The sequence below is a fragment of the Pipistrellus hanaki genome, assembly GCF_964339955.1.
Source record: "Pipistrellus hanaki genome assembly, chromosome: 15".
Taxonomy (NCBI): Eukaryota; Metazoa; Chordata; class Mammalia; order Chiroptera; family Vespertilionidae; genus Pipistrellus; species Pipistrellus hanaki.
The window spans coordinates 50054437-50065229 of record NC_140517.1 but is presented as its reverse complement, the minus strand read 5'-3'; the positions used below and the strand labels follow the sequence as shown (position 1 = coordinate 50065229).

The window sequence follows — 10793 nt, the reverse complement described above, 5'->3', positions numbered from 1 at the left end:
GCAATTGATGGATGAGTCTTTCTCACATGGATGCTTCTCTCTGTCTCTCCCTCTCTCCCCCACTGTCCCTAAAATCAGTGGGTTAAGAAAAAAACCAGCCATTTCAGCCCTGGGGTGTGGCTCCCTAGGAGTGTCATTCCTACCCCAATGGGGTGGGCAACAGGAGGCAGCCTGTCAGGGTATTCTCCTCTCTCTCCCTCTCTCTTTCTAAAACCAATAAAGTTCTTAAAAGAAATCAGCCATTAATTTTTTTGTTAATCCTTACCCGAGGACATTTTCCCATTGATTTTTAGAGAGTGTGGGAGGGGGAGACTGAGAGGAACATCGATGATGTGAGAGGGACACATGGGAGCCGTGCTTCTGGGCCCCCCAGGGCTGCAGCCCCAGGCTGGGGGTGAGCTCCAGGGCAGGTCTGGTCGTCCTTGGCATTTGTTGGGTCAGCAAGTGTTCGTGTGGGGGCGCTGGGGGAGGGAGAAGTGGTTCCTCCATCGGCCACTAGGTGAAGGTGCCCCCATCCCCAGGTGAAGGAGGGCTGGGCCTGGCAGCAGTCCAGGCTGAGGGTGAGAGGGGCCCCTGCCAGGCATAGCCACCCCTGGGCGGGGCAGCATTGCCCAGCGCTGAATCAGGCCCGGAGTTCACCCACAGGACGGACGCTGGCTGCCCGGTTGCCTGGTTAACCGGTTAACGAGTAACCACTCGCCGTTGCTCCACCCCCAAAGCCATTGTTGCCGTGTGCTGGCCACTCTGCAGGGGGGTGTCCCCTGTCCTCACAGCCCTGGGGAGAGGCCCTGAGTGCGGGAGCAGCCGGGTCTGGGCTCCCGGAGGCCTCAGTAGACTAAGGAATTGAGGGTCATGGCCTCCCCAGAGGCTGGGTTCTATGGGGCTGGATGTCCAATGGGCCTTAAGTGGGGGTGGGGTTGGGTGGGAACCCCGAGACCCGGCCAGATGGGGCCTGTCCTGGGGGACCCCAGTGGGGGTTGGGTGGGAGCCCCGAGACCCCAGGCCAGGCCAGGGCTGGGGGTGGCCGGAGCCTCCTCCCCGGCTGAGCCGCGCCTCGTCCGGAAGCAGCTGCACCTGGAGAGCCTGAGCCCCTACCTCTTCACCTGCACCGCCTACTTCCTCCTCTGGATCCCCGAGGACCCGCCGTCCTGGGTGGGCGCCCTGGTCAAGTGCCTGCCGGTGCTGAGCCTGGTGGGGCTCCTGTGGGCAAAGCCCGGCCCCCGCGGGAGCTACAGCCTTCTCCTGCAGGCGGCCCTGCTCCTCTCGGCCCTCGGGGACGCCTTCCTCATCTGGCCCGACCACTTCCTCCATGGTGAGCGAGGTGGGGTGGGGAGCGGCCGCCCTGTCCCTCTCCGACCCCCCAGGGCCCCGGGTGCAGGGGCGGCTCCCTGGTGGCCTCTGCCAGGAGCCGGGGCGTGCACGGGCCTGGGGCCCCGCGGTGACCAGCACCCCCCGTCCCCGCCTCGGGGCGCTCAGCCTGGCCTGAGCAGGGGTGAGGGGGGGTGTGGGGAGGGGCGGGGTCCCCGTGTCACAGGCTTGAGTGGGACATCCTCACAGAGAAAGGGGGTGCGGGAAGGGGGAGGGTCTAGGCCCGTGGCTGGCAAACTCATTAGTCAACAGAGCCACATATCAACAGTACAACGATGGAAATTTCTTTGGAGAGCCACATTTTTAAAACTTAAACTATATAGGCAGGTACATTGTTATTAACTTAATGAGGGGACTCCTCAGCTGGCCTTTGCTAAAAACTCAAGGGGCCAAAGAGCCGCCTGTGGCTCTTGAGCCGCAGTTTTGCTGACCACGGGTCTAGGCAGAGGGACCAGCAGGTGCAAAGGCCCTGGGGTGGGTGTGCCCGGGGTGCGGGTCCAGACAGACCACGCTGAAGCCCAGTGGGGAGCGGAGGACGGACGGACGGACCAGGGACCTTGGGAGCTGGCTGGTGACGCACGGAAGCTGGTCTCACGGGTGCCCCACTCCCTGCCCTCCAGGTGTCGTCGCCTATGCCACGGCCCACCTGTTCTACGTCTGGGCCTTCGGGCTCAGCTCCCTGCGGCCCGGCCTCCTGCTGCCCGTGGTCCTGGCCTCGCTCCCGTTCTCCGGCCTGCTGCTGCTGCACCTCTCCTCCAGCCTGGTCCTGCCCGTGGCGGCCTACGTGCTGGCCCTGTCCGCCATGCTGTGGCGCGGCCTGTGCCCCGGCCTCCTGCTGCCCGTCTTCCTGGGCTCCCTCCCGTTCTCCAGCCTCCTGCTGTGGCACCTCCCGCCCGACCTGGTCCTGCCCCTGTCGGCCTACGCCCTGGCCCTGTCCGCCATGCTGTGGCGCGGCCTGGCCAGGGGCGGCAGCGCCCGCTGGGGCGCCCTGCTCTTCGCCGCCTCCAACTGCCTGCTGTCCTGGCACACCTTCGTCCGGCCGCTGGCCCACGGCCGCCTGCTGATCATGGCCACCTACTACGCCGCCCAGCTGCTCATCGCCCTGCCCGCCTTCCAGAGCCCCAAGCTCAAGACAGACTGACGGCGTCCGCCCTCTCCCCTCCTGCAGGGCCCCGGGCCTTCCCGCCGGGCCCAGGCCGGGAGCCGCCCCTGGGGGCCGAGCCAGGCTCCCGTCTGCAGGCCTCCGTCCATCCGCCTGTGGGAACCGGTGCAGGATTCCGGAGGCACTGCCGAGTTCCGAGCATCTTCCCTGGGTTCTGGTTCCGGGTTCCAGGCCCCTGAGCCGGGCCCGGGCGGGGCCTCCCCAGCCCTGCCCGTTGTGTGAGCTCCGGGCCTCCGGAGTCTGTGGGAAGCAGGGAGACTCTGTTGGACAGTCTGCGAGGACGAAGGCGCTGGCCGGGTTGGTTCCGGGACCTTTCCCACCAACAGTCTGTGCACCTGCGGCCCCCCGGTGTTCACCCGAACCCTAACGCCGGCCTCCGGTGTCCTTGCTGAGAGGGCACTGCAGACATACCTGCCCCCAAGGTTCCTTCCCGTCGGATTGGGTCCGAAGGTCAGCCATCTCCCGCTGCTGCTGCAATAAATCCTGAGGAGGCTGTCTGATCCCTCCAGCCCGGCCGCCCCTCAGCCTCTCTTTCTCAGCAAACGTGTCCGAGGTCATTCATCCTCGCCAGGCGGATGGTCAGCCCCGCCCGCGTCCAGGGCCCCTCCCGCTGGCCTTGATGTCTTTCCCTGTGGCCTGAACAAAGGGGACCAGGAAACAGCACCTCCTTTATTTGGGGAGGGGAGGGGTGGGGCATCACAACAGCAAAGGGTATTTTTAAAAAAATGTATATTTTATTGACTTTTTACAGAGAGGAAGGGAGAGGGATAGAGAGCTAGAAACGTTGATGAGAGAAACATCGACCAGCTGCCTCCTGCACACCCCCCACCAGGGATGTGCCCACAACCAATGTACATGCCCTTGACTGGAATCGAACCCTGGACCCTTCAGTCTGCAGGCCGACGCTCTTATCTACTGAGCCAAACCAGTTTCGGTCAAAGGGTATTTTTTTTTTTTTTTTAAAGATGTGAATGATTTATTTATTTATTTATTTATTATATATTTTATTGCTTTTGTACAGAGAGGAAGGGAGAGAGATAGTTAGAAACATTGATGATGCGAGAGTCATCGATCAGCTGCCTCTTGCACACCCCCCACCGGGGATATGCCCGCAACCAAGGAACATGCCCTTAACCGGAATTGAACCCGGGACCCTTCAGTCCCCAAGCCAACGCTCTATCCATTGAGCCAAACCGGTTTCAGCTCAAAGGGTATTTCTTTTTTGGGGGGTAATTGCGACTGTATTTCCTCCTTTTTGAAAATATATATTTTTTATTAAGAGCGGGAGAGAGAGAAACATCAACGATGAGAGAGAATCCTGGATCGGCTGCCTCCTGCACGTCCCCTACTGGGGATCAAGCCCACAACCCAGGCCTGTGCCCTGAATGGCATCGAACCTAGAACCCTTCAGTCTGAAGGCCGATACTCTATCCACTGAGCTACACCGGCCACTCAGCCTCCAGCCGGGCAGGCCACTCATGGCCCGGTGTCAGGGCACCTGGGGCTGTGGGGCTCCTGAGGGAAGTGCCCGCTGAGCTGACCGGAAGTGCAGATAGTGAGGCCATGTGCCTGCAGGGAGGAACGGCAGGAGCAGCCTGTCCCGCCTCAGCCTCCTCAGCCCCCCCTTCTCCCCAGCGCGCCTTTCGACAAGACCGCCAACATCACCATCTCCCTCCATGCCGACGACGAGAACGTGAGTGGCCCCGTGCCCTGGGGGTGGGGGCTGTGGGCAGTGCCGCCCACCCACCTGCCCCCTGCCCCCTGCCCCCGCAGCCCAACACCAACCTGCTGGAGATCTGCTACAAGGACCGCATCCAGCAGTTTGATGACGAGGAGGAGGAGGAGGAGGAGGGCCAGGGCTCTGGGGAGTCCGACGGGGAGGACGGCGCCTGGCAGGGCAGCCCGCTGGCCAGGGGGGCCCGCCTGGGCCCGCCCCCAGGTGTGCGGTGAGTCCGCCCGCCTCCTGCTCCGGGCCTGGTGGCATCGCGGGGGCAGCGGGGCCCCCGGGGGCAGTTCCCGTCGGCTCGGGGGGGGGGAGAAGCCTGTGGGAACGGGGCGGGTGGGGGCCTCCGGGCCCTGAGGCTGGGAGCCCCGCTCTGCGGGGTTCGCTCCAGCAGGAGCCGGGCCCGGCTCTTTGTGGCTGCAGCTCAAGGGGCTCCTTCGGGTGCGGCTGATGCAGGTGCGTCTGCAGCCAGCACCTCCCTCCCCTGGACTGTGCTCTCAGGGCGCAGCGCTCAGGCAGGGGCCCCCGAAAGGCGGCCGATGGTCCCACCGGCTTCCCTCCCCCGCCCTTTCCGTAACACTGGCCAGTGTGGCTCAGTGGATAGGGTATCAGCCTCCAGACCGAAGGGTCCCGGGTTCGATTCCGGCCAAGGGCACATGCCCAGGCTGCTGGCTCGATCCCCAAAGGCGGGCGTGCAGGAGGCAGCCAGCCGATCCCTGAATCTCTCTCGTCATTGATGTTTCTCTCTCTGTCTCTCTCCCCCTCTGCCTTCCTCTCTCTGAAATAAATAAAAATATATATTTTTTAAAATGACAGCTGATGATGGTCCCTTCCTCAGGCCGCGTGTCCGCTCCTTGGGGGACATTGCCTTTTTTCCCCCTCCATCCGGGCTGGCCCAGCGTCCCGCCCCGGGCACCTGCCCCAGGGGTTTCCGGAGGGAACAGCTGAGGTGGAATGAGCAGGGTTGCCTGCCCCGGGTCCCCTTAGTCACCCAGCATCACGCGTGTGTCCGCTGCTCAGCCCTCCTCCGCCCGGCATGGAGGGACCCTGCGCAGCCAGGGCTGCCCCTGCCCCCGCGGTGGCGCGGTGGGTGCTGGGAGGGGCCAGGGTGGCCGGGCTCTGGGTGTGCCTTCCAGGGGGCCCCTGGCTGCCCAGGGCTGCGGCCCCAGGCTGCTGGTGACCTCGGAGGCCGCCTCATGGGCATTTGTTAGATCAGGGAGTGTTTGGGGGGGGGGGCAGGTGCAGGCCCCACAGGAGGGGGGCCAGTGCAGGGGGCCCTGGGGGCAGGGGGACCCGGGGGGCAGGGGCAGGGAGAAGGGGTTCCTCCCAGTCACAGGGTGATGGTGGCCCGTCCGCTGGGGAAGGAGGGCGGGGCCTGGCTGGGCCCGGGGCTGCGATGGGGGGCAGACCTGGCCCCCGGGGTCCGGGGCAGGGGCCTTCGGGGAGGCGGGACCCCCGCTTCGGGACGGGCGCCTTATCTGCGGGTGCCAGTCCGAGCCATCCCCGCGCTGTTATCAGCCCCAGAGTCCACAGGACGCTCCCCGGGTTAACGTGTAACCGCAAGCCCGCCCTCCACCCCCAAGGCCACCGCCGCCCCGGCTCCGGCCGCTCTGCCGGGGGGTCTCAGGCCAGCATGGACGTCCGGAAAGCGGGGCGGCCCCGCGGCCCCCACTCCTCCCCCCACGTGAGAGCCCCCGAGTGCGGGAGGGGGGCTGGGCCGGGCCTGGGTCCCCGGGGACCCCCGTAGGCTGGAGGAATGGGGGTCGTGGCCGCCCCAGAGGCTGGGTCCCAGGGGGCCCTGAATGGGGGTGGGGTGGGGTGGGGACCCCGAGACCTGGCCAGGTGGGACCTGTCCTGGGGGACCCGAGTGGGGGTGGGGGGGTGGGGAGCCCCGGGACCCCGGTCCTGGCCAGGGCTGGGGCTGAGCCGCGCCTTGTCTGGAAGCAGCCGCACCTGGGCAGCCTGAGCCCCTTCCTCCTCACCTGCACCGCCTACTTCCTCCTCTGGATCCCCGAGGACCCGCCGTCCTGGGTGGGCGCCCTGGTCAAGTGCCTGCCGGTGCTGAGCCTGGTGGGGCTCCTGCGGGCAAACCCCGGCCCCCGCGGGAGCTACAGCCTTCTCCTGCAGGCGGCCCTGCTCCTCTCGGCCCTCGGGGACGCCTTCCTCATCTGGCCCGACCACTTCCTCCATGGTGAGCGGGGGGGAGGGGGGGGGAGCGGCCGCCCTGTCCCTCTCCGACCCCCCAGGGCCCCGGGTGCAGGGGCGGCTCCCTGGTGGCCTCTGCCGGGAGCCGGGGCGTGCCCGGGCCTGGGGCCCCGCGGTGACCAGCACCCCCGTCCCCGCCTCAGGGCATTCAGCCTGGCCTGAGCAGGGGTGAGGGGGGGCGTGGGGAGGGGTGGGGTCCCCGTGTCACAGGCTTGAGTGGGACATCCTCACAGAGAAAAGGGGTGCGGGAAGGGGGAGGGTCTAGGCCCGGGGCTGGCAAACCTCGGCTCGAGAGCCACATGTGGTTCAGTGGATAGCTCATCGAACTGCAGACTCAAGGGTCCAGGGTTCGATTCCAGTCAAGGGCACATGTCCAGGTTGTGGGCTCCATCCCCAGAGGGGGGCTTGCAGGAGGCAGCCGTTCAATGATTCTCTTTCATCATTGATGTTTCTATCTCTCTCTCTCCCTCTTCCTTCCTCTCTGAAATCAATAAAAATACACTAATGCCCTAACCGGTTTGGCTCAGTGGATAGAGCGTCGGCCTGCAGACTGAGAAGTCCCAGGTTCGATTCCGGTCAAGGGCATGGACCTTGGTTGTGGGCACATCCCCAGTAGGAGGTGTGCGGGAGGCAGCTGATCGATATTTCTCTCTTATCAATGTTTCTAACTCTCTCTTCCTCTCTGTAAAAAATCAATAAAATATAAATTAAAAAAAAAAAAAATATATATATATATATATATATATATATATATATATATATATATATACACACACACACACACACACACACACCAAGGCCTGGGAAAGTCTATTTTGAAGAAGTGGCATTAGAAGAAGTTTAAGTTTAAAAAATTAGGCTCTCAAAAGAAATTTCTTTTAAAAAATATATATTTTATTGATTTTTTACAGAGAGGAAGGGAGAGGGATAGAGAGCCAGAAACATCAATGAGAAAGAAACATCGATTAGCTGCCTCCTGCACGCCCCCTACTGGGGATGTGCCCGCAACCAAGTGCATGCCCTTGACCCGGAATCGAACCTGGGACCCTTCAGTCTGCAGGCCAATACTCTATCCACTGAGCCACACCCGTTAGGACAAAAGAAATTTCAGTCCTTGTACTGCTGATATTTGGCTCTGTTGACTAATGAGTTTGCCGACCACAGGTCTAGGCAGAGGGACCAGCTGGAACAAAGGCCCTGGGGTGGGTGTGCCCAGGGTCCAGACAGACCTGGTACTGAGGCCCAGTGGGGGGCGGAGAAGATGGGGATCCAGGGACAGCTCTGAGCAGAGGAAAGACGGACCCTGGACAGCAAGGGCAGGGGAGGCAGGACCGCCAGGGGACGGTGGGAGCTGGCAGGGGAGATGCAGGGCAGCGGGTCTCACGGGTGCCCACCCTCTGCCCCCAGGCGCCATGGCCTTCGGCGTGGCCCAGCTGCTGTACACCAGCACCTTCGGCTTCAGCCCCCTGCGGCCCGGCCTCCTGGTACCCATCGCCCTGGCCTCGCTCCCGTTCTCCGGCTTCCTGCTGCGGCACCTCCCGCCCGACCTGGTCCTGCCCCTGTCGGCCTACGCCCTGGCCCTGTCCGCCATGCTGTGGCGCGGCCTGGCCAGGGGCGGCAGTGCCCGCTGGGGCGCCCTGTTCTTTGTCGCCTCTGACTCCCTGCTGTCCTGGCACACCTTCGTCCGGCCGCTGGCCCACGGCCGCCTGCTGATCATGGCCACCTACTACGCCGCCCAGCTGCTCATCGCCCTGTCTGCCTTCCAGAGCCCCAAGCTCAAGACCCACTGACCAGGGGCCCCGATGGGCCGGCGTCCGCCCACGCCCCTCCTGCAGGGACCCGGGCCTGCCAGCCGGGCCCAGGCCCGGAGCCGCCAGTGGGGGCCGAGCCAGGCTCCCGGGCTCCCGTCTGCAGGCGTCTGTCCATCCGCCTGTGGGAACCGGTGCAGGATTCCAGAGGCACCGCTGGGTTCCGAGCATCTTCCCTGGGTTCTGGTTCCGGGTTCCAGGCCCCTCAGCCAGGCCCGGGTGGGGTGGGTCGGGGGGCAGCCCTGCCTGCTCCTGGGAGCTCCAGGGCCTCCCAGTCCACCGGCCCCTCCCTCTGGCCTTGACCTCTGTCCCCGTGGCCTGAGTAAAAGGAACCAGGAAACAGCATCTCCTTTATTTGGGAAAAGATGGGGGAGGAGGCGTGGTCACAGTCACAGCCACAGGGTATTTCTTCTTCCTCACCACAAAATTTCCATTTCAAAGCATCTGGGTTGTGCCGAAACCTGCGTGGCTCAGTAGATAGAGCGTCCGCCAGGTTCAATTCCAGTCAGGGGCATGTACCTTGGTTGCGGGCACATCCCCAGGAGGGGGTGTGCAGGAGGCAGCTGATCCATGTTTCTGACTTTCTATCTCTCTCCATTCCTCTCTGTAAAAATCAATAAAATATATATTAAAAAAAAAAAAACATCCATGTTGTTACTGAAGTTAGAGACAGAGGAGCCGAGTCCGGTTTGGCTCAATGGATAGAGCGTCGGCTTGGGGACTGAAGGGTCCCGGGTTCGATTCCGGTCAAGGGCGTGTGCCTTGGTTGTGGGCATATCCCCAGTAGGGGTTGTGCAGGAGGCAGCTAATCCATGACTCTCATTGATGTTTCTAACTCTCTCTCTCCCTTCCTCTCTGTACAAAATCAATAAAATAAATTTTAAAATGAAATGAAATTAGAGACAGAGGAAGGAAGAGGGAAGCATCCATGATGCGAGAGAACCGTGGATGGGCGGCCTCCAGCACGCCCCCCACTGGGGGTGGAGCCGGGCATGGGGCATGTGCCCTTGACTGGGAAGCAAACCAGTAACTTCTTGGTTCCGGAGTCAAGGCTTAACCAGTGAGCCACACTGGCCAGGCAAAATTTTTCCTTTTTAAAAAAAGGTATTTCATTGGTTTTTACAAAGAGGAAGGGAGAGGGAGAGTTAGAAACATCGATGAGAGAGAAACATCAATCAGCTCCCTCCTGCACGCCCCCCACTGGGGATGTGCCCGCAACCAAGGCACATGCCCTTGACCGGAATCGAACCCGGGACCTTTCAGTCCACAGGCCGACACTCTTCCCATTGAGCCAAACCCGTCAGGGCTCATCATGGATGTTTCTATCTCTCTCTCCCTCTCCCTTCCTCTCTGAAAGCATGAAATAAACAAACAAATAAATAACTAAAAGTTAAGAAAGAAAAAAGTGTAAATAAACGCAGCTCTGGCTTTATCAAGGACCCCATGGGGTGGTGGGAGTTTTGGGGAACTGAGCTGGGGGCCCAGATTTCACTAAGCTCCCCCCTTCCGCAGGCCGCTATTTCTCCCTCAGTCGGTGAAAGAAGGGAGCCAGGACCCCACCCACACCCCCACCCCCACCTACACCCCCACCCGGGCCCCTGCATCCTCCTGCAACGTGGGGGGGGGGGGGCGGCCCCTTCATTCCCTGGGTCCTCCGAGCCGGGCTGCGGGGTGGGAGGGAAGGAGGGGGAGGCAGGAGGCAGGGCTGGTTCCCAGCTCGGAGTTCCAGGGAGACCAGGTCCCACCCTGGCCGGCTTGGCTCCGTGAATGGAGTGACTGACTGCCTGCGGACTGAAGGGTCGAGGGTTCGAATCCGAGCAAGGGCACAGGCCCAGGTTGGGGGCTGCATCCCCAGTGGGGCCTGTGCAGGAGGCAGCCGGTCCATGATTCTCTCTAATCCAGATGTTTCTATCTCTCCCTCTCTGAAATCAATTTTAAAAAATCAACAAAACCCTCCTTCCAAGGCGTGTCTGCGGTTCCTCCGTCTTTGGACACAGAAGAACTGGAGGCAAAGAAATGTGGCCTGCCCTGACCGGTGTGGCACAGTGGATGGAGCGTCGGCCTGCGGACTGAAGGGTCCTGGGTTCGATTCCCATCAAGGGCATGGATCTTGGTTGGGGGCACATCCCAGTTGGGGGGTATGCAGGAGGCAGCTGATGGGTGTTTCTAACTCTCTCTCCCTCTCCCTCTCCCTCTTTGTAAAAAATCAATAAAATATTTAAAAAAGGAGAAGTCTGGAGCCAGGCGCCCCCAGGTAGAAGAAAGAAAAGAAAGAAAAAAAAAGGCCTGGTCCCAGGTGAGGGCCGGCGGACCTGAACCGAACCCGCAGACCCTGGTCCCTGGTCCAGGGGCTGCAGGAGGACTGCCCCGCCCGGCCCCGCGCTGCTCCGCGGAAATGCTCAGAGGTTTGCAGGGTGAGCTCCGCCCTAGGGGGTGCTCCTGCAAGAGGGGGTGCTCCGACCAAGGAGGTGCTCCTGCAAGAGGGGTGCTCCGCCCGAGGGGTGCTCCTGCAAGAGGGGGTGCTCCC

General features: G+C 62.4%; 2 protein-coding genes across 4 annotated transcripts; both read left to right on the top strand.

Annotated features, from left to right (window-relative positions):
• Nucleotides 1-220: 220 nt before the first annotated feature.
• Nucleotides 221-4137, top strand: LOC311633628 (lysoplasmalogenase TMEM86B-like). 2 transcript variants are annotated; one of them, XM_084906574.1, is made up of 3 exons: nt 935-1002; nt 1033-1312; nt 1989-4137. In XM_084906574.1, exons 1-3 carry the CDS (start codon nt 946-948, stop codon nt 2507-2509), a joined length of 858 nt encoding a protein of 285 aa, XP_084762700.1. In that variant the 5' UTR covers nt 935-945; the 3' UTR covers nt 2510-4137. The 2 variants fall into 2 exon arrangements, with proteins under 2 accessions (XP_084762699.1, XP_084762700.1); XM_084906573.1 differs by having other exon boundaries at nt 221-1312; nt 1989-3247.
• Nucleotides 4138-5660: 1523 nt separating this feature from the next.
• LOC311633641 (lysoplasmalogenase TMEM86B-like) lies at nt 5661-9042 on the top strand. 2 transcript variants are annotated; one of them, XM_084906607.1, is made up of 3 exons: nt 5661-5937; nt 6198-6444; nt 7866-9042. In XM_084906607.1, exons 1-3 carry the CDS (start codon nt 5887-5889, stop codon nt 8246-8248), a joined length of 681 nt encoding a protein of 226 aa, XP_084762733.1. In that variant the 5' UTR covers nt 5661-5886; the 3' UTR covers nt 8249-9042. The 2 variants fall into 2 exon arrangements, with proteins under 2 accessions (XP_084762733.1, XP_084762734.1); XM_084906608.1 differs by having other exon boundaries at nt 5662-5937; nt 6201-6444; nt 7866-9040.
• Nucleotides 9043-10793: the final 1751 nt, after the last annotated feature.